This window comes from Chiloscyllium plagiosum, unplaced genomic scaffold (assembly GCF_037043375.1).
Source record: "Chiloscyllium plagiosum isolate Xiang-an unplaced genomic scaffold, Cpla_swu_hap1 HiC_scaffold_2, whole genome shotgun sequence".
Lineage (NCBI taxonomy): Eukaryota > Metazoa > Chordata > Chondrichthyes > Orectolobiformes > Hemiscylliidae > Chiloscyllium > Chiloscyllium plagiosum.
Genome location: NW_028270140.1, coordinates 21418722 through 21446225, shown reverse-complemented (window position 1 = coordinate 21446225; position 27504 = coordinate 21418722). Strand labels below are relative to the sequence as shown.

Sequence of the window (27504 nt, the reverse complement as noted above, 5' to 3'; positions counted from 1 at the left end):
AAAGTCAATGAACCTGGCAGTGCCCTTGTGTGGACATGAGGTATCATAAGGTGTAGTTTAACCAGGCCTCTGCTAGCCTCACTGACGATGGCTAATTGCAGCATGATGGATCAGGCTAAAAGCGTATACTCCCTCCAAACGTATCGATCTATTAGGCATTTGTTTATGGATGCACTTAAATGTGATGGGAATCTGCACATGCCAAGCACTCTGATGACCAAAAGCAAAGATATGGTATAGGTAAACCTTACAAGTCAGGGACATCTTTGTTGCACATTAGATAATCTCAGCCAAATAGTGTTACGAATTGTCCTAGTTTCCCAAGGTAAAGCGAACTGCCTGCCACTGTCCATCACAATCTAATGATTCCTTCTCGAAATGTGTATTTGCAAATGTTATATGTTTGAGTATTTGCTGTGATATGTTCAGTAGTCTGACAACACTCACTGCCTCAACCACACCCAAGTAAATATTTGCCACTAGTATGAGCTATCACATCCCTCTGAAACCAATGCCCAAGAAAGAATAACTTAACTCAAGTAAGGAAAGTTTATTGAGGTACAAAAACTGCTGGGAAAAGGAGGAAAGTGAAAATCAAATCTCCTTTGCACTGGTGCAGAGTTTGGGTTGTTACATGATTACACTATTTTTACTTTAATCAATTTGCCAGTTCTCTATTACTCTATTGAAGAAATTTAAATTCAAACATCCCACAATTTTGAATATACTTCACACTGTGCAGTTCTATGGCTAGTTGCACAGGTTGGACGCAAACTGTCCCCTTTACCAGCAAGGCATAGTCCTTTAAAGGGCATACACACTTTAATGAATGAACTGAGCAGTACAAGAGAAATCGCAGGACATGTTGCTTATAATAGAGCTTCCAATAAGCTGATGAATTAAACTCAATTTAAAAAAGCTTCTAAATGAAGTAACTGTTCAGTGAGATTCATTACAGCATATTTAATAACTCAGGTGATAAGAGACCATTTTTCCTTCTAATTCTCAATAAGGGTAGTATGACTCGGATAATGTTGAGGGAATCCATTTTACATTTAGGGCTTTAAAACAATGACTATGTGACCTAAATTTCCACTGAGGTTAGCAGTCATTCCCAATGCTCTGTCAGTGCTAAGTAGGTTAATATTGCTGCTGGGGGAACAGGAGGAAGATGTGCCAGCCTGCATTAGAGGGGCCGTGGAGGGAGCAGGGAGGTCAATGACTTGGAGACCAAGCATTGTTGCATCTACTTCTGTGAAGATTCTATCTGTAAGAAAATTCAAGTATACTTTGGGGTTGATTTCTCTGAGCTTATGTTGCCAGCACCAAACCTAGTCCTCATGGCTTGAATACTACTTCAGAAGTAACATAGTGAACAGACATGAAAGCATGGACAGATTGCCCCCAATTTCATGTCATTAGTGGACTACTAGAATCCCACCAACACATTACATGCTGGAAATCTGAATCAATCGCAGAAAATGGTGGAGAAACTCAGTAGACCTGCAGCATCTGTGGAGGGAGAAGGAGAATTAACGTTTTGAATCCTATATCATTTTCCTTCTGTCTTGGTCTCCACAGAGGCTGGCAGACCTGCTGAGTTTCCCCAGCATTTTCTGTGTTTGTTCCCCAGAACACTTACCTGGGGTTCTGGATTGCTATTTTGAATCTGATCTCAAGACAAAATGAGGGCATTTCCAAAATATAACAAAAAATATTTAATTTTACAGCTTTGGATAAGCAAATTGTGGAAGGGATTTTCCCACTTCATCATCATCTGTTTGGAAGAAACTGCACATGTGCACATAAATGGATGTTTCTGCCAAAGTTTCGAGGAGATAGCAAATTAAGAGAAGCCCCAAGGTAAAACATCCACCAGATCTCCAATACACAAGGAAAAATTACCAGGATGCCAATATTCTTTTGACATACTGGCTTCTACGCAAAAAGAAGCGTACAACTTAATTCAGCAGCACAAGATACAGAGTTATAGAGAGAGTTATCGAGATGTACATTACAGGTACAAACCCTTCAGTCCAACTTGTCTATGTCAAGCAGATATTCGAAATTAACCTCATCCCATTTGTCAACATTTGGTCCATATCTCTCTGAAACCTTCCTACTCATATGCTGATTCAGATGCTTTTTAAAAGTAGTATTTATACCAGCCTCTTTAACTTCCTCTGGCAGCTCGTTCCATACATGCACCACAACTTTTGCCTGAAAAAGTTGTCCCTTAGGTCTCTTTTTAAATCTTTCCCCTCTCACCTTAAACTGATGCCCTTTAGTTCTGGACTCCCCTACCTTGGGGAAAAGACCATGGCTGTTCACCCTATCCATGCCCCTCATGATTTTATAAACCTCTATAAGGTCATACCTCATCCTCTGATGCTCCAGGGAAAACAGCCCTAGCCTATTCAGCCTCTCCCTACAGCTCAAACCCTCAAATCCTGACAATATCCCTATAAATCTTTTCTCAACCCTTTCAAGTTCCACAACATCTTTCCTATAGATTGGAGATGAAGCATTTCCTGCTGCAAGAATTTCAGTTATTCACATAAGAAGCTTTGACTATTTCAGCTTGATATTAAATGGGATTTTTTGTAGCTGCATTTTACTTTTTACAGTTTCCACTTCTGCAATTAATTCTTGAAGTAAGCAGACAAGGAAAAAGCAAATGAAGATGTGCAAATAATTTCATCCTGGGCTCTAATCGATTACTGAAACATTGCAATTTGAAAAATAATGTTTCCTATTGTAGGTTTTTTTCTGATTATTTGTCATGGATTTGCGAAAGCAAATGGCTTAATACCATGGCATTTTGACCATATGGGTAATGTAATCAATGGGTCCTCACAAGGCTTTAGATGTTTTTATGATTTAAATTGGCAAATCCTATGGGAGTTATGACATCAGAATTGCAATCCCAATCTGCTATCACAGATTTCTAACTACCATGATGACTCTCTGATTAATTGGCTGACAATAGTAAACAGCAAGTGTGAGGACGAATCATAGGATGTAGCTATTCTGGCCAGCAAGAAAGAACAGAAAAAATCAACAGAAACGGCAAAGAAGGAACAATCTGGTTGATTGAAGAACAGCACAACATATAATTTTACTATACAGGATCTTGGATATGAGGTCAATTTATCCCCTTTCAAGCTCAAATAGCCTTTTCAGCTTCCAGAATACATATGCACCTTCACTCTCACACAACATCTGTGCAACTAATTTAGAGTACATTGCCAATGAAGAGCAGAATTAAGTTTGTACAGACATAAAGAAAAATGTTTTCTACCCTTCGTTTTTCTTGGAACAACTTTACAAAGATAAATGTGTTTCAGACCAGACATTGGATGTGTGCCCGAAATGGACAGCAAGTCAAGGAAGCAATGCCATTCCATGCCAACACCAAATTCGGTACTGGGTCCTGTCTACATTTAACTAACAAGGTGAAAATGTTAACTTGATGTTCCTATGCAGACCATTGATTTTAAGATTACCAATTTGAACTATATGCAATCATTGGAAATGGGAGTGCAGGGCTAATGAGGGAAGTGGGTGGTGATTTGCAGTAAGGCCGATATCAGGCATGCAGTATCAGCAGCAGCACCGTGGAGGAATGACGAGTACTGACTCCACAGCTTGCCCTTTCACTGCCTCAGGCTATTATGTTAAAAACAGTTGGTTAGGTCACTATAAACTTCAATAAACTAAAGGAAATATTTGACACTGGTGTCCAAAAACAGTTATCCGGCCCTTGATTCTAAAATTGAAGGAACCCCATTGTGGCATACTGAGCAAGGGAAATCATCAACTATTAATTTGAAATGCTTTCAGTTTAGGAGGGAGGAGTATGTGGTGGCAGATGTTACAATCACCTGAAACTAATGCCCTTTACAAGGATTTCAATGCCCAGAATGTGACTCATATCGGTCTCAACCACCATTTTTTTTTTCATTTGAGGTAGAAACACTGTTAGAAATATCAGGGTAAATTGACTGATCCCAAGTTCTGTGCAGTGTCATGTTAAACCTAATGGCTTAATAATCAATTGCTCATCAGGAATTGACTCCATGGATTATTTTATTTTAAACAGTACAACACATCAACAATTATGAAGTAGATATTGCAGTGATTAAACTGATTTCTTTGTGTGCAGCTTGCACAATCACAGCAGATTAAGTGATAGGCAGAGTCTCAACACTGTATACACACAGCACATGGAGTCCTTTAAAGATGAACTCTCTTAAAAAGATATACATACAACAACCACTTTCTTTCCAAATAAATTTTAACTATTTACAATAATGTGAGCCTATGATTCTCTATGAGTTAATTTACTGATATGACTGAATCACTTGACGGTAAGCTTAGATGTGCTATTGATTTCCACATCCTCAGCAATATTGTCTGTAATTCTTACTTACGTTGTCAATGTTTTATTTCATAACCTGTAGTTGCTGCTCCAGAATCTACTTAACGTATCACACAACAGCCAAATTTTGCTCTAGATTAGCCACTAACTGATCTCATTTCTCAAGCATTTTGAGTTATTCAAATCTTCTTAGCATTTATTGTTTTCTTACTGAAGCATTCCAGCTTATTTTAAAGATTTCTGTAGTATGCACTGAATTCTTCTAACTGTATTAAACATTTAGATTTCCGTTGGTCCACTATATTTCTTCCTTCACAATGTGTTATAATAACTATCCATGCCCACCAACATTTCATTTTTTAACTTCTTCTGCATCCACGTCAGTGGTGACTTAGATTTCTCTAAGTCTTTCTTGTTCTCTTTTAACAGCATCATTTATGATGTTTTCATATGAAATGACTATCTCCTGTGTGAATTGCAATTTCTGGCTGTGCACACTATGCATCTCCATCTGTTTTTGTGAGTCTGTCATTTCCTCCAGCATTGCTTTGAACTCAAGCTGAAGCATCTGTAGTTATGCCTGCAGAGCATGATAAGGTATAGAATTCTCTACATCTTCCAGGGGGACTGGCAATCTTTTCATTTGAAGTGATGATACAGAACTTGTTATTCATTCAACTTCCTTTCTTTCTGTTTTCTCTTCTTTATTCATCTTTCTAAGATAAGCAAGGGTATATACAAAAAAACTAGGAAATGGGAACATTGTGACATTGTGATAATGTCAATGTGGTCCTAGGCTAATGATCTGGGACTTGGGTTTGAATCCCACACAACAGATGGTAAAATCTAAATGCAATAAGATGTGGACTTATATTTTAAAAAGTAGTTTAATGGCAATTATGTAACCATTGTCAAGAAAAAGCTCACCTGGACCTCTAATGTCCTTTAGGGAAGGCAATCCACCATCCTTGGCCTTGTTTGGCCTATATGTGATGCCAATTTCACAGAAATCTCTGAAGAAATCTCTTCTGAAAGCACCCAGAGAGTCAATCAGTTCAAAGGTAACAAATGTGGGCTTTGTCAACGATGCTCACATCCCATGTAAGAATGAAAACAAAGCCTTCCTTCAGAAATGGTATTCTTAAGTTTGCATTCATCTTGAGGTAGTTAAGATAAAAGACCTTTTCCACTTGAACTTTCATTTTTCCTCCCTGTAGCAGAGAGCTAAGATTTTAGATCCACTGACTCAGAAGAAAGTGAAGTGTCTTTTTACTAAATTCAGTTCTGCATGTGTTTCTTAAAGCTTGCTAATGTGTGACTGATTCTATGGATTGTAATGACTATATGGTATTAGCTCATTGGTATATCTGCAGTTGTTTGTCCAGCAGAGTCTACAATGTAAAGCATCTGTGGCGCCCATGCAATTGATTTTACTTGCACTCCAGCACAGTTGAACATACATATGGAATTAGTGAACTGTTGTAAACTAAAAAATTTTCATTTGTAGGTTCTATCATGGGGCCTTCCAAGAATGTGTTTTTGATTTTGCAGGGGGAGTATACTGGCACTTACCCCATGTCAACATTAGCCAATAACGAGTCGCAGCAGTTTTCCAAAAACAGAAAATTTAAACTTTTGTGAATATGTTGGACAGTGAGGTCACGTTGATTTCTACAAGATTGTCAGTGTCAACTGTATGTTCACCACTCATTGTCCCATTGTGTACATTATCAGATTCTGGTTTGTCAGTCTCTGCATATATATGCCTCTGGCAGAATACCAGGTTGATTTTTATTATAAATAGGAGGTGCCCTTTATGCATGGTAAGTTAGGATTAATGTACAACTATTTGGCAGACACAGAACAGTGGAGAGATTATCTTTTTTCCACGTGCCTTACAAAATGTATTCAAATTTGAACGTTTCCTCGGTGCATGCAGAAAGCCACACCTACCATAAGTCTTGCTATGTTTGTGTATTCTACTGGTTATGTCAACTATCAAATTGTACTGAGGACCTGTAATGTTTGTCGACGTACAAGGTTCACTTCATACTCATGTCCGTCATTGAAAAGCTTTTCAATGGTAAACAGCTTCAGTTTGTCCAGCAGGTCTTTCTGGCAAGTTTCCACAGGGGTCAATTACTAACTCAAGAACTCTGTTTACTCGTACACCATGGTTTGTAGATGTGGAAATGCCTGATTCAGGAGAAACAAGTCATTAAGATTTACTTAACAACTAGGAATGAAGGCCAACATAGACTTACCATGTCTAGATTAAAAGGTAAAGGACTAGAAGTTCCCCAAAAGATATGGACATCAGAAATCCAAATCAGAATCAGATTTACCTTCTGTATTCATTGACTAGAATTCATGTCATTTAGGCAGAACCCTAGAGAGCCCATAGACCATTTTATGAGCAGATGCAGAAAAAAATTATATTGATTGACTCTGTGGGTTAGTTTATTTAAAACAGTAAGACAGATTATAAGTTATCAAGCAGCCAAGACAGCAAATTAACTGATTGCTGTGTGAACAATTTTAAAATTCATAGTGTATACACAGCATATGGGAATCTTTACAGGCAACCTCTCTTAAAGGTAGGGTAAGCATACAACAGGGGATCAATGACCCATTTGCTCTCAGGAGGTGGTTTGGTTTGGTTGGGAGGGGCCAGGGATGTAATGACTAATCTGCTCTCAGGAAATGGATTTGCTATGAAAAGTTTTGAGGAGACATTTTTTTACATTTTTACGTTTTCGCAGATTTTGTCAAGTCTTCCTTACTCAGGATGTCCAGCAGCTGAAAGAGGAGGCACAGCCAGATTCATAAAAGAAGTGCCAATGAGGCCAGAGGAATATTTTCCAACAAGCTCAACAAAAGCTGTTTCACTCTGCATGATCACTGACTTCCCCTTTGATCGCGTCCAGAATTTCAACAATATCTCCCTTCCTTCTTGTACACTGGTTTTACCACCACATGTGCTGCCTTCCTCTCCTTTTTGTTTCCATACATCCCTCAATCTCCTTCCACATACAATCTCTTTTCACACGATACTAATTTTATTATGTGAATGTGCTGTCTTATGCTGTATATGTCTATATCAAATTGGAATGACTAACCAATTCAACAATCAAAAACACACTGCACCATATCTATTTTCATGCTTTTGTCCAAATGTCCTTCCAGAGATTACATAAACAGCTAAATCTTTCACTTCACATCCATGGTCTCAAAGGATGGCAGTCCATCTGCTGTTTGTAAGATTTAGCTTTTGCAATTTCGGGTCAAGAATCAGCCTTTTACACAAAAAAAGCCACAAAACATGGAATCTTAAAAGTGGATCACTACATCAGAAGGAGAGGCACAGCTTATGAATTTTTGAACTACCTGAAACAGATTCAAATGGGGAAACAGTGCGTTTTAATTTATTAAACAATGAACCAGGTTCTTTTGTGTCAGTTCCAAAAAGCCTTCCTGAATCATAAACCATCAGTACTTATAAAAGAACAACAGCCAAGGATCAGCTACTCAATTTTTTTAAAAAAATAAAAGTGGTTTTTATTTAGTTTTGGGAACCATTGCCGTAAGGGTTATCGAAGTTGCAGATTTTGAGTTGAAGTCCATATGATCACAATCAATGGTTACTTACGAAGACTTGGCCATTCAGGATGACTTAATATGTACGATACAGAGTTATAAGAACTAACCAGGTTTGTAGACCTGGTATTACATTTTGCCTTCCCAGTGCCTATTATTGAGTATCCAGCACGTTCATACATCTGACCACCATGCACAGTTCTGCATCTATTCATGCCAATGCAATCAATCCTACGTGGGCTTTCAATGGGTGGATAGCACCATGAAGCATCAAAAAGCCGAAGTATTATGTCAATCGTTCACAGCCCCTCATCCTCTCTGCAGTGCTCTGGCCTCGCACCCAGTAATGATTAGCAGAGGCAATAAATGAGAGATGGTAGAAAAAAATAAGAGTTCATGTATTAGCTAAATAATTAACTCATGATTAATGGCATTTGCTTTTTATATTGCAGAGGAGGGCTTGAGTCTTGGCCTCTGTAATCCCTGGACCCCTGTGTTTTGCACCTTGTGTAATCCCTTCTCCAGGATTTTATGTTCAATGATATGAGGCTGAATATATTGGGCAGATGCTCCCTACAGTTTAGTTGAATGAGAGGTGATCTCACTGAAACATTCAATATTCTGAAAGAATTTGGCAGAGTGGATACTAGGAGGCAGTTCCTCTGTGTAGGAAATCTAGAATGCAGCGGCACAATTTCAAGATAATGATTGATCATCTCGGTACACAGGATAAAGAAACAGGAAAAGGTCATTCAGCCCATCCAGCCTCTCAATCATGGATGATTGTTTACAAAGATGCCATTTTTCTTCACCATCCACATATTCGCTGATGTCATTAGTATCCAGAAATCCATTGATTTCTGCCAATTGTTTAACTCTATGAATGAGCTTCCACAATCCTTTGCCATAGAGAATTCAAAGACTCAGTACCGTCTAAGTAAGAAATTCCTTATCCATTCTTAAATGGCCTGCCCTTATTCTGTAACTGTGCTCCCAGTTTGAGACTGAATAACTGTCCTGTGCACATTTACTTTGTTGCGCCCTGTCAGAATTTTTGTAAGTTTCAGTGAGGTCACGGTTCATTCTTCAAGACTCTATGGAATACAGACCAAGTTTCCTCAATCTTTCCTCAAAAGACAATCCTGCCATCCCAGGAATTAGTCTGGTGAACCTCTGTTGCACTCCTTCTGTGGCAAGTACATCCTTCCTTTGAAAAGGAGACCAAGCATAACCATTATGCCAGGTGTGGTCTTACTTGGGACCTATCAAATTGTTACAAGACACCTTTACTCCTGTATTCAAAGCCTCTTGTGCTGGAGGTCATTATGCTATTTGTCTTCCTAAAGGCTTGCTGCATCCAAATACTAGCTGTTAGTGACTCTTGAACAAAAACGCCCAGGTCGCTTAGATCACCCGCTTATCACAACTCTCACTTTTCAAAAAGTTCTCTGCTTTTCTGGCCATCCCAAAGATTATAACATCACATTCCACCTGCTCTATTCTCACCCTTTCCTTTAGCTATCCAAATCCTCTTGAAACCTCCTTGCAAGCTCCTTAAACCTCACATTACCATTAAATATGTCCTCTGGAAACTTGAAAATATTCCAATTGATCTCCACATGCAAATCACTCATACAGGCTGTGAGTAGTTGTGACAACAGCAGTGATCCTTGTGGTACTCCACAGTATCAGCCTACTACTGCAAGAAGACCTCTAGCAGTCTATTTCCACTAGGTCAGGTTCAGTTAAATGAATGGCTGAGTGGGATGCAGAGTAACGCTAACAGCACAGTTTCAATTCCCACACCACCTGAGGTTACCATGAAGACACTTAAGACATTCTTTCTCAACCTCACCACTCACCTGAAGCATGATGATGCTCAAGGTTAAACCACCACCAGTCATCTCTTTCTCTAACGAGAGAGCAGCCAATTGTCCTTTAGGACTATGGTGACTTTATCTTACATTTATTGCCCATGTGTTCTCCTCTTACTTACTAACATTCTGTGTGGGATGTTTTTGAAAGCCTTTTGAAAATATAAATACACCATATCCATTGGTTCTTCTTCATCTATGTGTAAGTAACATCCTCATTTAGGATTGAATGAGGAGACATTTCTTCCCTCAAAGTGTTGTGAATCTTTGGAATTCTACACCCTAGTGGATTGTAAAATCTCCATCACTGAATACACTTAATGCCAAGGAAGACAAATGTTTGGTCTCTCAGAGAATCAAGAGATACAGGAAGTTGGCGGCAAAGTGATGTTGAGCTAGAGGATCAACCTAATCATATTAAAAGCGGAGCAGGCTCAACAGGATACTTACTTTGAATGCAAAGTCTACTGAAAAAGAAATTGAAAAGCTTGTTGCAGTTAATTTTTGCAAGACTTTAAGGAGACTTATACATCCACGTTTCCTATTCAGAATTCTCACCCCCTTCACCATCATCCCAACATCCTTGCAAATATCAGGATCTATTATTCAGGGACAAAGTGGACTTTCAAGGTAAAACTAATTCCCCCTTTTCATTTGGAGGAATCACAAAAGGGTTTTCATTTATTGGGAATCCCAATTCCTTGTCCATTGTCATCAAGGTATCAAATATCAGGAAGCGGTTGGTCTACTGACACAATATCAGCTCCATCATCAACATCCTATGCTGAAATCCAGAACAAAGGACGATACGCTTCAACTCAGAATGGAAACAGTTAAATGTGAATTCCAGAAAAAACATGTCTCTTGCACAGAGTTGAGAATAAATGCAGTGTCTGCTCCAGAAGAACATAACATCAAATTGAAATACATAACAGACACTTGGATAAATACTTGACAAGGGTATTAAGGGATTACAGAGAAGGAACAAAAACTGGGATTAAGGAACCAGAGCTAAAATTGCTTAGTAGGTTCAATAAAATGAATGATCTGCTCCTGTACTTATGTACCATTGTACAGATCACTGATTTTCGTATTGAACAGCAAACCTTGAGCTGGTGTAATGATTTACTTTATGCACTGAATTCCTATATGATAAATTATTGACTGCCCTGGAACTGACATTTTAGAATGAGAAAGACACAAATCTGGATTTATGCTAAAGAGCCATTGCCACAGTAGAATATTTACCTACATAGCTGGAAAAAGAATCCCTTTACCTTAAAAATGAGTAACTAATTTTGCAAGGGATCTTCAGATAATTGGACATAGAAACTAAACACTATATAACACAAATTATGCCATATTACATTACATTGAAAAAGCTTACTTCAGAAACCACAAATTCCGTTGATTCCTGAATTTCAAACTTGTCACAAATAATGAGTGGATTTCTACCTAAACAGAATGAAATGCAGCCAGGTGGCAGGTCGTGAATAGGAAATCCATTCATAATTGATGTCAACTTATCGATGGCTCATTAACTCAGCCACTGATTAGCATTCCACTTCCAAATTTCTTGCCCAAACACAGAACGTAGCCAAGCTGAAGCACCCATAACTATCAGAGGGAGGATTTCTCGTTAAATCAGCCTAGCAAGAATCAGAAAAACTGAACACCACGTTGATTCCAGAGGGTTTCAGCAACGATAGACATGGTACAATCACTGAGGAAAGCTGCAGCCTAGGCCTTAAATTCTTAACCAGAGGGTCCTGCAATGGGTCTGTAAAGAGGTGATGATTTCTAAGAGGATGGGAAGGATAGGGCAAGTCATTAAAGTGTGGCATTGGCAGCATCTGAGGAGCAAGAAAGTCAACATTTCCAGCATAAGGGACCCCACCAGTTACTGTCATCTTGTTGGCCACTGATGATACATGCCTAACTGGTGACTGGAAGGGATTTGTTTCAGGAGACTTAATATGTCATCAAACATCGGCATGAATGTCTGAACCTCCTGGGGCACTAGTGCTCACACATATCCAGAGAGAGGATCTGTCTGGGAATCTTGTTTCCTCGGAGCTGGATCTCGAGGGCCAACCCTTCTTCCTGTTGAGCAGCATGCGGTAGAATAGATGGAAGCTTTGCTATGGGTATCATTGGGGTTGCTCCACTTTTTCCTCAATAAAGGTCCAAGATTGAACCACATGCTCTAGTACTTGCTGATGGCAGGGATGTGCATGTTAAGCTGAGTGAAGTGCAAGACAGGCGATGGAAATCACCCTACAAGCAGTGAAAGCACAGAGTCACCAGCACCAGCCTCCAACCTTGTCCTGACTGCAGCTATTCACTTTCACCATTCAAAGGCTTCCCAGCCTGTCTCTTTTGGTTTCTGAATAGGTACTCTCACCTTATTGACTGTAGTGAGTTCTACACAACTCAGGAAACCTGTGCACTGGTTATAAAAACCATTTCAGGTTTTGACACTTATTAATGCCTGTTCAAATATTGTAATTTCTTAACCCAACTACTCATTGGGAGATTCCCAAACAGCTGAAAAACCTCCCCAGATTAAACCTGGAAGTGGCAGCATTATATTGGGTTCCTGACCCAATACTATCTTTCAGGACTTAAGACCCCTGTCCATAACTGAACTCATTCTTCTCCTACTCAATGCCATCTCTTCCCACGCCAGTTAAAACTCTGCCTGTACCCAATTATAACAGGAATTTTAACCATGTTATTTCAGATTGCAAATCTTCTCCCTCTGTTATATATTGCTTTCTGTTTATACAGCTCCCTAATGAGTACAGGCAGTTTCCAGATTGTCAATGGTTCCACTTTGGAATTCAATCGCAAGTCAATTTGTACACAAGTCGGAACACAATGCAGGACAATGTAAACAGGAAATATTAGTGTGTCAGGCCTTTAAGATTACACCGTTGTATTGGATTGCATTTGGAAGTACGAGCATTTGTAAGTTGGACATTCGTAAACCGGGGGACCACCAGAATGCCCTGTAATTTCTTGTTACAAAGTTCTCAACTTGTAATAAGAAGTCTACAGTAATGACAGGCAAAGAAGGAAGTGCCTTAATGAACAATGCATTGGAAACTTTTGATTTTATTATTATCACATGTACCTAGATTTTTTTAGATTAGATACCCTACTATGTGGAAACAGGCCCTTTGGCCTAACCAGTCCACACCGACCCTCCAAAGAGTAACCCACCCAGACCCATTTCTCTCTGACTAATTCATCTAACACTGTGGGCAATTTAGCACAGCCAATTCACTTGATCTGCACATCTTTGGACTGTGGGAAGGAACCAGAGCAACAGGAGGGAACCCACGCAGACACGGGGAGAATGTGCAAACTCCACACAGTCAGTCGCCCGAGGCTGGAATCAAACCTGGGACCCTGGTGCTGTGAGGCAGCAGTGCTAACCACTGAGCCACCGTGCCACCCCAGTGAAACAGTGATACAGTGAAAAGTTTTGTTTTGCGTGCAATACAGGCATAGGATGATAGAACAGAGTGACAAATATAATGTTACAGTTGCAGTGAAGGTGAATAAAGAGTGGGATCAACATTAAATTTGAAATTTCAGAAGTCATTATCTGTACTGGAACGTATACAATTTGTTGTCCTAATTGAAGGCTACATTTGGATGATATCACGCTTTTCCATTTTGAAGTATAGGTGAATATTCAAAGAAATCAGCAGGGAATGGAAGTTATACACCACAACAGGCAAATGCTCCTGGCTCTCATATAATGAGGAAACAATGAGAAAATTACAGGCAAATAATAATTGATCTTGTTTAGGTTTTATTCAAACTGTCTCCCATGAGGGGTAGATCTTGGAACCGATAAACCATTGCAAGCTGCTTTTTTTCTCTCTTTCCTCTCCAGAAATCATGCTAGCAGTTGGCAATTAATCATTTTTTTAAAAAATCCATTCTATATCAGAAGCCATACAATCCATATTACAAAAATTTGATTGGCATAATTACCTCTTCTAAAGAGAATTTACCTCAATCCTGGGCAAACTCAAACATGCAAGTTAGATGAAGTTAAGTTTAAGTTGCGAGATGGTTAAAGAATTTTTAAAATTACTTCAGAAGACATGACATGAATTCAGGAAAATGGCCACAGGAAATGTAAAATTGCCTCCTAAATATGATGACGCATATGTAGCAAATGAGACACTGTAGCCCAGGTGTTCTGAATTTCTAGATAATTGTGGGAGCAGTGCAGATTTAACTTGTATTCTGGACCCTGCAGAGTCCCAACACAGCTGACTTGTGCAAATTGCCCTGGAAATTGAAGATTCCAATCGACAATTCCCTGCCTCTGGAACGCTCTGAGGAAAAATATTCAAGGTCAAAGAATTCACAGTGTTCGGTTTCCATTAAGTTAATAGTTACCCAGGCACAGTCAGACAATTACTAGGTAAAAACAATGACTCCAGATGCTAGAAACCAGAGTCTAGATTAGAGTGGTGCTGGAAAAGCACAGCAGTTCAGGCAGCATCCGAGGAGCAGTAAAATCGACATTTCGGGCAAAAGCCCTTCATCAGGAATACAGGCCGAGAGCCTGAGGGGTGGAGAGATAAGTGAGAGCACCACTCTAATATAGACAGTCAGACAATTACTAACCTACTGTATTCAGTCCTCAGAACATGGTCTCCTCTACATTGGGGAAACAAAGTGCAGACTGAGTGACTGCATCACAGAACACCTACGTTCTGTCCACAAAAAAAAAGACCCTGAGCTCCCAGTTGTCAGGCGCTTCAACAGATTACAGTGTTCCCCCGATCAACATCTCTGTTTCAGGCTTGCAGCAGTGAAGCTTAATGCAAGCTGGAAGAACAGCACCTCATTTTGCATTTGGGAACTCGATAGCCTTCTGGACTCAACATCGAGTTCAACAATTATAGGGCTTAAGGCCATGTCCTTAACCCACCACCACACCTCACTCCCCAACACACACCAGACTTTGTCATCACATGGGTTGTTACCATACAGAACCCATTGCCAGTTACTGATAGTCCCCATTAGCAACTATTCAATCCCCCAGACTGACCTTTAACCAATCCTTTGTCTGTCCTAATGTTGTTGTCTCTCTTTGGGCGTCATCTCCACCTATCGTTCACTAATGCCCCCCACACCCCGTTACTATCTTCTGTATAAATAACAGCCTTTCCTGAGCAACCATCTGTTGGACGTAACTGGACCCGAGACATTAACTCTAATTCCTCTCCACATATGCAGCCTGATCTGATGAGCTATTCCAGCAATTTCTGTTTTTAATTCTGCTTTCCAGAATCTACAGTTCCTTCATTTTTATGTAAAAAGGGGCTATGTATTTATTAAGTTGACCCCAAACTTGCCACATTTTTCCATCCCCAACTACACCTGACCAGATACTGTGCAGTTCCTAACCCCTTTGCCTGCTTGTCCCAACACAACCCATCTACCAACAGCCTGAACATCTATGACCCAACAGGCACCTCCCCTCCCTGTCTACTCACCTGGCACCCTTAACCAAGTGAAGAAGGCATTTGGTATGCTTGCCTTTATTGATCAGTGCACTGATTAGAGGAATTGGCAGAGCATGTTATGGCTATACAGGACATTGGTTAGGCCAATTTTGGAATACTGTATGCAATTCAGCTCTCCCTGCTATAGGAAAGATGTTGTGAAACTTCAAAGGGTTCATAAAAGATTTACAAGGATGATGTCAGGGTTGGAGGGTTTGAGATATAGGGAGAGGCTGAATAGATTGGGGCTATTTTCCCTGGAGCGTCAGAGTCTCAGGGGTGACTTTGTAGAAGTTTATAAAATCATGATGAGCGTGGATAGAGTAAATAGACAAGGCCCTTTCCTTGGAGTGTCCAAAATTCGAAGGCATAGGTTTAAGGTGGGAGGGGAAAGAACTAAAAGGGAAATAAGTGGCAACATTTTCATGCAGAAGATGGTGCATATACGGAATTTTCAGAGGAAGTGGTGGAGGCTGGTAGAATTACAACATTGAAAGGGCATCTGGATGGGTATATGAATAGGAAGGGTTGAGAGAGATGTAGGCCAAATGCTGGCAAAAGGGACTAGATTAGGGTAGGATATCTGGTTGGCATGGATGAGTTGAACGAAGGATCTGTTTCTGTGCTGTGCGTATTTATGACTCTATAACTGTGATGCTTACCTCACATTTTACTTAACTTACATAGCCTTTTGCAGCATTTGTCAAACTGGCTGCTGGGCACTTAAATCTCAGAGCACAGCATTCTGGCTGCTGCAAAAGGTGCATGATATAACTTACCTGATTATCATCCACTGTTGGTGAACCTTGTTCATTTCAACTGTGCTCTGTATTTCTGAAGGTGCAATTCCTGGCTGGACATGCAGAGCTCAGTACGAACATAAAATCAAGGCAATCTGACTGTGATTGTCATTTCACAGAATATCTGGGCCCATACTTACACTGTTCCTTCATCTGTGAAGCCTGAGTTTGAATTTGACCTGCTGCTGTTGGTATTAAGCTGCTGCTGATTGCAAAAGTACTGCATTAAATCAATTTCAGCACACTTTTTCACTTTTCGTGGTGATCCATGCCCAGATTTCAGACTGAACAAATTTAATGGAAAAAGGTTTTAAAAAGCAGCTGGTGAAGGAGACAAAAGTAGAAATTGCTGGAAAAGCTCAGCATGTCTGGCAATGTCAGTGGAGAGAACTCAGAGTTAATGTTTCAGATTGAGTGACCCTTCCTCAGAGCTGATGGTAACTAGAAAAATGTTGGTTTATATGCAGAAGGTAAGTTGGGGTAGGGGTGGTGGGGGTGGAGGAAGGGGCTTAGAAGTAAATGATAGGTGGGGATAGAGCCCGAAGAGACAGAACAGCAGTTGGACAGACAAAGGAGTGGATAATGATCTGGCTGGGAGGGTGAATAGTTATCAATGGAGACTGTTAATGGCTAACAATGGTTGGCATGTAATGGTAGACTATGTGATAGACATAGTGCAGGACTTTTGCAATCAGCAGCAGCTTCATACCAACAGCAGCATGTCAAATTCAAACTCAGGCTTCACAAATGAAGGAACAGTGTAAATATGGGCCCAGATATTCTGTGAAGTGACAATCACAGTCAGACTTCCTTGATTTTAAGTTCGTACTGAGCTCTGCATTCCCAGCTCCCCCACCACCACCACCACCATTTATCTCTCCATCCTGGAGGCTTCCTGCCTCTATTCCTGATGAAGCGCTTTTGCCTGAAACATCGATTTTCCTGCTCCTCGGATGCTGTCTGACCTGCTGTGCTTTTCCAGCAACACTCTAATCTAAACTTTGGTTTCCAGTGTCTGCAGTCCTCACTTTTGCCTATGGAATAACAAGGTCTCGTTTGTGGAGCTCGGGGTAAGAATGTTAAAGAGCTCAAGGCCTAAAGTTACTGAATTCAATATCGAGTCTAGAAGGCTGCAGGGTCCAGCAGAAAATGAGGTGCTGTACTTCCAGGTGGCACTGAGCTCTTGCTGAAGTGCTGCAGCAAGACCGAGGCAGAGATGTTGACCAATGAACAGGGCTTGAAGGTGAAGTGGCAGGCAACTAAAAGCTCAAGATCATTTTTGCGAACAGAATGCAAGTGTCCTGAAAATCAGTCACCCAGCCTACCTGTGTTTCCTAATGTAGAGAAGACCACATTGTGGGCAGTGAATGCAGTAGACTAGATCGAGTGAAGCACAGGTAAAGCTTCACCTGGAAGGTTTTTTTGGGCCCTTGGATGCTGTGGAGGTAGGAGGTAAATGGGCAGATGTTACACCTGTGGTTGCAAGGAAGATGCCATCATTATTCAGATTATTTATATTGTCATTGTGTAGCCTGCTTATTGTTCCAAGAGATTGCAGATACACCAATTCTTCGGGTTGTGAATAGGTTCCTTTCTAGAGACTTGTACACAAATCAGAACACAATGCACACAGTATAAAGAAGCTGTTCATAAGTGCAGGAAATGTTCATAAGTCAGGTCTTTAAAATGAAATCCCTGCATGGGATTGCTTTTGCAAGTATGAGCATTCGTAAATCGGACATTTACAAATCAGGAACCACATTTAAATGGAGTTATTCATTTAAGGCTGAGTTAGATTTTTGACAGACAAGAGCACAGAGGTTATGATAGAAAGAGGGGAAAGTGAAGTGAATACCACAGCACTAGACCCAGGCAGTATGTTGTTTAATGGCTGAGCAGGCTCAAACAGTGGTTTGAGTGGCCTATTGCACATAGCAACCCCATCCATCCCCCACCCTACACACACACATGCTCACAACCCCATAATCTTTTGTTCCTCTGTTCCTAACTTATTCATTTGAATCTCAGTGAAAGCTACTCAGATTCACATCAATTACACTATACCATAAATTGCAGGGGCTTCTATTCAAGATCTAAATTTTTTGTTATTTTGTTTTGGATGCTTTTTCACTTGTTTACTAATCCATTCACAGGTAGATGAAAAATCAAAAAATCATGCACTAGCTGCCCACCACTCGACTGGCTCAATTTTCATGAGCTTCTCAAGTAAGCAACCAGCTCCCCCACCTAAAATTTAAAACTATTTAAGTTGGAATCCTACAATGTTTGTGGAATCCCACTGCAGTTCTGATGTTCTCCAGGTGAAGCATGCTCTTTGCCCACCGGAACTGTGCATCAGGCAGCTGGATCAACAGTCTTTAACGGGATTGGTGTAAAAAATGCCCAGAACCATTGTAAGCATTCATTAAAGTTGTAGCACAGATTGATGCAATCCAGCAGGAACATGCCAGATGTTCCTGGCCCACAGAAACCTTCTACTGGTTGTCATCAAAGAATGGCAAATTTCTGAAGAAATAACAAGGGCCTGACTCTGATCATGAAAATGGTTTGAATAGTTTGGTAGCCACATCAGGCAGGGAATATTACTTTGCCATTCTCTGCTGTTTTCTTTCTGCACAATAGATAAAAATCAGTCCTGTGTTTCTCCATTTGTTTTACATAAGTTTTATACAAGTGTTGTTTTTATAGATTTCCAACATGGCAATGGATGATTAGCCATTAAAGTAGAAGCCACCACAGGGTGTGCTATGTCTACAAGCTTCCAGGTTATTTAGCAAACTGCAGGTTAAGTCAGAATGAGCAAGCTTATTTTCATGGCCTGTCAATGATTTGTCTTAAAATCCAGTTAGTATAACTTAATGGTATATATGGGGCAGTTTTGAAAACCTTCAAACCATGTCATTTTCCTACCTTCCTTAATATAATTAATTAATGCAAAAATATGCATGTGGAATTCAAAGCCATGATGATATTAATAGGTTTAACACATTAAGTGGTATGTACTTGAAAGGCAAATGGAGTGGAGAAAAGGTTTGTGAGGGGTAACTGGGCATGCCTGTTTATCTTAACAAGTCACAGCACAATGGAAATCAGATGCAAAGTCAACACCCCAATACTGACATGAAGGAAAGAACACTGAGCTTAATTGTATTCTATAGCCAACCTTTCAGTGACCATCTCCCAAGGCTGGTGAAAATAGGAATTGTATCAAAATTTGTAAATGGTTTTGTATTTTATAAATTATTTCAAAATAGAAACTGCGCAATACATAGCAATTACATACTAGCTTTCTGATCACCATAACAGTTTTTAATGTTACACATAATTTATTGTGGTTAATATCTTGAAAGAGTAGATTGAATTTTGTGATATAGTAATAGACCCTACAGTGCATAAATTTTCCTCCAGTGGGTTACACAATATGAAAAGCACTCCAATCTTTTCTTTATATACAATAAAGCATAATTGTCATTCTATTCTACAGTCTCTTTAAAATGATCTGTGAAATTGTGTATTTTTGGGAATGAAGTTCCATTTGACATTTTGTCGTAAGAAGTCTTCATTATGTTTCAACTCAAACAGCCACATTAAAAGCCATCCATCTATATTTGTGGGTATTTTAAAATGTGTTATTTTGACTTAAAATTATGTACAGTGTTTCTGTCTGAAACAACTTACACTTGACTTTCTCATAATAATGTTGCATGTGTGAACCTGTACTTAAAATGAGGAGCAGAAACATCACAGTTTGGGTTATTCTCTCTTTTTTTCTCAAAGTGTCTCCAATCTTTTCACGGACAAACATGATGCTATGGTCACAATAGAGCACCAGCATGGCCTTGCAAATCAAATTGTGAGGGTCCTCTATATTGTTTGATCTCAACATGTACTGAAATACCTGTTACTCTCAGATGGGCTAGGCTGTTGAAGGAACAATCATTGCACTTCAAGGTTCAAAATGTTTGCCCCTTTGAGGAATCTCAAACTTCCCCATCAAAAAAACTTGCAATATGCCAAAGAAATGAACACAAAAACTCGTAGTCACAATGTAGAAAAGAATTAGACATTGCAAATTTTGGATGCACTGGGACAATTGACAAAAGTACCAGTGTTAAGGAAAAACATATGAAGCATGAGAGGAGACTTCCAATAGGTAGGCAAGTGGACACTGATTAGTACAAGTATCGACATGAAGAATGATCAGTTAGCTGCTGACTGAAAGTAAACTGCCAAGTTTTATTTAAATTTGAAACCAATTCCAATTAGTCAAGCCATTGTCCTGAGAAATGAACCAGAGAATGGTTTGCATTTATCTTTTTGAGTTGAAATGGGTGCAGAGTATCTATATATTCTTTCTGACCATAGCCAACCAGCCCATGTTTGCAAAACACAATATCGGTCATTAGATATGATTCCACAGTTGGACAACATTTGCTAAATAGTCCTGAGTGTGCAAATAATTATGCTGACAAACAATTTAGACTTCTCAGTCAAAATTCCAGTATAGTACACTTGTAGTTACTAGAAGTTGCACATATGAATACACAGGGCCCTGCTCTTTGCAGATAGAAATAATATGCACATGGAGTGTACCTGTTTCAGTTCAAGAAAACAGTTGATAGCCTTTCTCTGGTTCATTCTCCTAGCAATGTCTTGGTCAATCAGAGTTAAGTTGCTTGGTTTAAATTTTACAGAAAGCTTAACAGTTAACTGTCAGTTATCATCTAATTTTTGTCCCAATCAGAATTCACTTGCCTCTCCTCTCATACAAATAAATGCTGGTTTCCATTCATATTGCCCTGATGAGTACAGGATAAAAAGCTTGAACAAAATGTGCTTTTTAGCAACAATGTAAAATTAACTCTACCATTCTTCAAATTATTTGTAGCTTCAATTGTCAAGTTGCTTTATATTTTTAATGTGAGAATTTACCATGTGGATTTTTCCATTACCTAACATACTTAAATGCTGGGATTACATTTATATTCAGACAATAAGAGCAGTTTTTGCCAAAATTCAGAAATTTTGAGATGCTAAATTTAATATTCCTTCACAATTTGAACTGCTCTGCTATCCATGTTATTCCATTTACAGATTTTACGTGTCACATTTCAAACAAACATGAAAACCTGTATCTAGTAATTTCTTTGACATACATTCATCATATCCACAAAAAAACTTGAAAATTATTCAAGTACAATTAAATTTAATGTGAGCTTAAAGGGTTTCCCATTCTCCAACTTCAAATATATCTTCAGAAAAGCATTGTCTTTGAAGTGATGTAATTAGCAGATATAGTTATTGGCTATCCCTTATTGCCCTTGAGAAGATGATAGTGAACTGTCTCCCACAGTCTTTGTAGTCCTTGGGTGTTAGGTATACCAGCTCGAAAAGAAATTCTATAATTTTGACCCAGGAACAGCAACGTAGTTCCAAATTAATTAAGGCAAGTTCTGATATGCAATGACTTATATTAATATAACAGTAAAATCACAATATCACCCAAAGACCTTCACAGCCTCACAATTAGACATTGACGCAAAGGACGAGACATTAAGACAATGTCCAAATGCTTGGTGGTTTTAAATACTATCTTAAATGAGGAACAAAGAAATAAATTGTTGGAAAACCCTTACTGGATCTGAAAGGTTAATTCTGATTTTCCTCCACAGATGCTGCCAGACCTACTGAGTTTTTATAGCAATTTCTGTTTTTGTTTCTTATTTAAAGCATCTGTATTTTGCTCGTTATTTTTTTGTTTTATCTTAAATGAAGAAATGGAGATGGAGAGGCAGAGACATTTAGACAAGGATTTCCTGCATTAAGGACTTAGACAACCAAAGGCAAGACTGCTATTGGTAAGGTGAAGCAATTCAGTAATGCACAACAGGACAGAACCATGAGAATTTTAAAAACAAGTTGTTGGTGAACAGGACCCAGTTTGAGTCAACAAGAATGATTGTTGCTTATATAGAGCAGTGACAAGTAATTTTAATACTTAGGAAACCTCCCAAGTTACCCAAGCCTTACTTGTGGCTGCCCAATGTCGCTGCGATTATTTCACCATGGAAACAGGACATGCTGAAATGCACTTTGTTTAACAGATTTTTGTGTTTAGTTAAGTCTTGTATAAAAATATAATCTAAAATTACCTCATGATATAGTTTGCTTTTCCTTAGTTGACAAAAATTACTCCAGGGAATTTTAGACCTTGAAATGAATCCTTAATATATTGGCTGTTAATGTAACTGGTGGCAAAGAGCTTGTTGAGAGACTTACCCCATTCTTTGGATAGGCTATCCATCCCAGATCTCCCATTACAGTTCTGGAGTCCAGTAAATTAACTGTAAAAGCAAATGAAAGAATAGTCAAAAAAGGTTTACATTAGTTTGTGGCTGCAGACAGAACCAGCTGCTGACATACTAAGAAAACCTGAGAGAAAAATCTGACAGCAGGAATTCATCTTAAGGAGAAGGTAACCCATTTGCACAGATATCATCTCACACACTTCAGTTTTATTTGCAATGATGTTCAATTAAGCACCTATATCTTTTGTAGTATTTGAATTACCATAGATCGTGTTGACCTGGGACCAAGGCAAGCTAATTTTTCAGCATAAAAAATTATATTTAGGTCTATAGTCAGCATATATGTCAAATGCATTTTTTACTAAGAAATGATGCATTGATATGAGGAGTCAGCCTCAATTTTTCATCTCAGAAATACCTGTTTAACTGACTGTAATTTGATGACTGGAATCAAACACACATTATGGGTTTTGTTGCCAAGAAGATCATGGGGACTTAAGACACATCAACACAGAGCTGACCGTGCAGAGCTAAACATGAACAGTAGTGAGACCACCAGCAAAAAGGATCAAGTACCACACTAGTTTCAAGGTAGAAGTCATAACATTTGCTAACTCAATTAATGGTACTACAGAAATGGAATTCGCTTTGAGTGAAAAACTGATGCGAGAATGGAAAAAGGCAACGATCCTGAAAAAAATATTGAGTCCAAATGATCTTGAAAACTGATCTTGAAAAGCAATATAAAAATGGATCTTCGATAATCATCAACCAGAAATGCAATGTGTTTCAGAAAAACAGGTTTTTTTTTGTGCTTTTAAAAACTGTGGATAGCAAGGAGAAACAATAGCTTTTATAAACAGTGATTTGCCTGGATGGCAACATAATTTCAGAGCAAGAAATTTGATACCTATTGTGAATTCTGTTCTTTTTTTTAATGGCTCTGGGTTCCGCAATGTGCAGATGATCAGAAGCCAAGGAGTTGTTTACGAATGAAGTTGATTCTTCTCAGCAAACTGAGCAAGTTGGACATGGAAACAAGTCACAGAGACACACAGAGAGAAAGACACAGTAGGGTTTAATGTTGTCTGAAACTGTCAGTTCTCTGTAATGAAAAAAACTCAGTATAAACTTGAAGAAAATCAGATACTTGCTTTAAGCTGTGACTTATAAATTGAAAATAAGAGATACCTTCCAAGTGAATCAGTCACTACATATTTCTTACAAAGCAGTGGAAGCTTCCAGAGAAAGACAACTTAAAAGCAAGGGCTTAGCTAGCAAAATAGCACCATTCCAACATTGGAATCAGGAAGCAAACACCACTGAACTGACTTTCAAATATTTCTCTATCTCCGACAATAATCTATTTCCCTATGTGGTTGTCTGTGCGAAAGGGGGACTCTATAAGGGGATTAGAGTTTTAGTCAGTAGTGTTATATTATCAATGGTTTATATCTGTTTACCTATAGCTATGGTATAATTACTTATAATAAATAATACCTCTTGTTCAGTACTGAAATCTAGTCCATGCTTTCTGTCAGCTTTGACCTAAAGATTGGGTACTATGCATATCTTTAAAAAAAAAGCTTTCGGCTTGATTCCTAGAAAAGTAGGGCTTGATTTATGGCATGTCACCCCTGAGGGTTGTAATGATGTCTGGGGGCTCATGCTGGATTTGAATTGGATAGGACTGGAAACAGCGGCAGCAAGATTTTTGATGTGAATTGGTAGTTAATACTGAGGAAGGAAAACACGATGTTCTATACTGCACTTAAGGCAAAGAGAAAGGGTAAAGTCATCATAGCCCTACCTATTGGTTTATTATGCATCAGGCAAGCACAGGAGAAGACCCTTCATGATAACTTCAGCTGATTCAAGAAATGAACCCGAGCTTTTGGCATCACTCTAGCATCACAAAACAACTATCCAGCCAACTGAGCTAATCAATCCAAATTAAGGCAAGGCTTTGGAAACAGGAAAGGATTTCCTAAAGGTGGTACAGTTGTTGCTGGCAGCCTTAAAAGAATTTCAAATTGAAATGATTTGGCAGGTAAACTAGAGCTAGCATTGCCTGACAGATAGAAAAGGGCAGAGATAATTGAAGTGTATGCACAGCACTTAGATTTAGATAAAATATAAAAAGGATCTAGGACTTCAGAGTAGCGAATGTCACAACTGGGTGACATTCAGTTATAGTTGAAGCAGCTAGGCTATGAGGAGAAAATGAAGGAACTACAAATAGCAGGAAAAAAAACAAAGGAAAGGGCAAGAATAGATAATGAAAGGGAGATGGAATTAAGAATACAGGAATTGGAAATGAGAAGACAGAAAACACAGGCATTAATAAGCAGGTATTTTACGTGGTCAGGACTTCATAAAGATATAGAGCAATTTTGTAGAACATGCCAGATGATATGAAAATCTTAGCATGTAATCAAACCAGCACCTTCAATACCTATCCTAGCACTTAAAGAACTATTCAGTCTGGTGTTAGTAAATTGTGCAGGATCTTACCAAAAACCAAAGTGGAACATCAATATATTCTTACAACCAGAGGTATGACAAACCAATTACAGTCATATCGTACCTTCTGTGTTTTTGTAACATTGAGTTATTTAGACACACACATCAAAATAATTAGAATATTTCAACAATATTCTCAATAATGTAAACTTTTCACTGAATATAAAGCCACAGCATACAAGGAAATCTCTAAATTTGTATACATAACATATTTAAATTAGTACAAAACAATAGGCAGAAGTTAGCAACTCTTTCCCAAAATAACTGACATGTACTTCTACACACAGAAACCATTACCCTAGCTGATATTTGTTTGATTGGTCACACCAAAGATTGAATTTTCCCAGCTGCTTTGGAGACTTTTGGAACTGAACTCGCCTGCCCTTCCTATAATTTGAACACTGGTTTAAAGGTATGATTGTAGAATTAGCCAATTCAATAGCACATGCCAGGTTGACTTAATGTGAATTGCAACTTTTTTTTATTTTCACATTGCAAAGTGCTGACCATCTACATCAACAGTGCAGGTTTATATTTTGTATATGGCATATAAGTCAACCCTTGTTTTCGAAGGAATCTTTAATGGTTCAATAGTCAATTTATGAGACATGATACTTGATAACAATGTAGTTTCAATAAATGACCTTCAAGAATTAAAGTGGAAACCTGGAACTTGCTTTCCCAAAGTACTTAGAAATGGGGTCAATTTAAATTTTTAAAATTGATCACAATTTTTTTATTAAATAAAGAAAGGAAACAAAGTTTCCGCTAATCTGCCTGCTGGCAAGGCTTCACAGCAGTGTATAAAATGCTATGAAAGCTTTGTAGTAAATTAAATACTATTCAAAAAGTCTAAATGTATTGCACATTGAAATAAAACTTACTGTAATTATCTTATCGGAAACTTTGTTACCAAATGATGTGGAGAAAGGTGAGATAAATGAAATTGAAGTTCAGATCACTGTGATTGAACTGAATGGCTGAACACGCACTTAATAGTTAGTCTAGTCCTGTCCATCTGCTCTTGATTGTTAAAGTTGGATATCTGTAATAACATTCAGAGAGAAAATGACCCTTTTTACATTTACTTTTGCTTGCGTTTATTTTAAGGAACTCTATCAACTATATTGAACTGCATTTCTTAGATATAACTTATGATCAGGATGGTTTTGTTATGTACTATTTCTTCTTTAGTAAATAAGTTAAATTATGAACTGAAAATAAAATAAACTTATTGAACATCATAAAACACACATGACAAATTTGTAAACAATTGCACATATGGAATGCATTCAAAATTTTTTGCAACACCTGAAATGTTGAGATGTTGCATAAAGTTATTTCCCAATTATTTGAACTTCAGCAACTGTGCATCTGTCTACTGTGTTTGAAAAGACAAGTAACTTATCACCATTGTTACTATTGTCAAAACAGTAACAAAATTATAAATGAAATGGAGTCATGTATTGCAATAGTTTTAGAGACCAGAGCTCAGTTCACTTCCTAGTTTATTAGGTAAAAATGATGAAATATATATTTTTGCCTGAAGGACAAAGTCACAAATGCACTTTATGAACAAACATTATCCCAGATAAACCTGAATAAAATATCTTAAAGTGAAGTGCATGTGGTACAAAATGTATTTTTGCAATAACTAATATGGTACTCTAGGACTAATAATTGACATTGATATTACTTCCAGAGTTCACCTTTGCTTCTCTGTAACAGTCTCTCAATGTATAATAGCTCCCTTCTTCAAACCATCTGCAGTGCTACAATATACGCTGCATGCTCTAGTTTGCTTTCGTATTGACTATTTTTGCGCTATTTATGGCACCTACTTAAGCTGAAACAGAATTTTACATTAAATAGCTATGCAAGGAGAGCAGAAAATGTGATTGTTAGTGCAGAATTCTGCCTATTTCTTGTGATACCAGCGCATATAAAAATCTAGTAGCATCTTAATGTTATACAAATGTCTGGCTTTAGCAGCTCCCTGTAACCCTTCTACTTTCCCATTTATATCCATCAAAGTCAGTAGTCACTCTGCACAATGTTCCTCAAACGTTTTGCTGCATGGATGTTAATGAACGATGACATCATCTCGATACAGTATTTGAGAGTAAATAATCGTTTGTCACACAAGGTTATCAAAATAACATGACAATTATTTTCTGTTACTTTAACTTTAAGAAAATCGCAATAGTTATCAATGTTATCCACCACCTCGAGAGATTTCCTGAAAATGTTTTTACTGCATTCTCATTAGTAATGAAGGATACATCAATATGGATATGAACAGTGCTTCGGATCATTCACAGATTGCCATGAACTTATCTTGCGAGCTTGAACAACAATAAACATGACATTTATCAGGATAAAATGAAGACTGCACTCCACAGCTCTGGGGTCGCACATAAAAGAACTGAACCTCCTACTGCTGACTCAGTGCCAAGCGGCTGT

At 38.5% G+C, this 27504-nt stretch overlaps 1 protein-coding gene across 5 annotated transcripts in view; it reads right to left on the bottom strand.

Moving 5' to 3' along the window:
* The window catches only part of LOC122563792 (ephrin type-A receptor 5-like), a 332189-nt gene that overhangs the window by 294125 nt on the left and 10560 nt on the right, over nt 1–27504 (bottom strand). For 4 of the 5 annotated variants that reach the window (XM_043718006.2, XM_043718007.2, XM_087995269.1 and 1 more), the window contains exon 2: nt 22490–22554. In XM_043718006.2, the coding sequence (XP_043573941.1) occupies nt 22490–22554 (65 nt within the window). Of the gene's footprint in view, nt 1–22489; nt 22555–25925; nt 26011–27504 lie in introns of those variants that run through there. The other variant, XM_087995267.1, reaches the window with a different exon arrangement.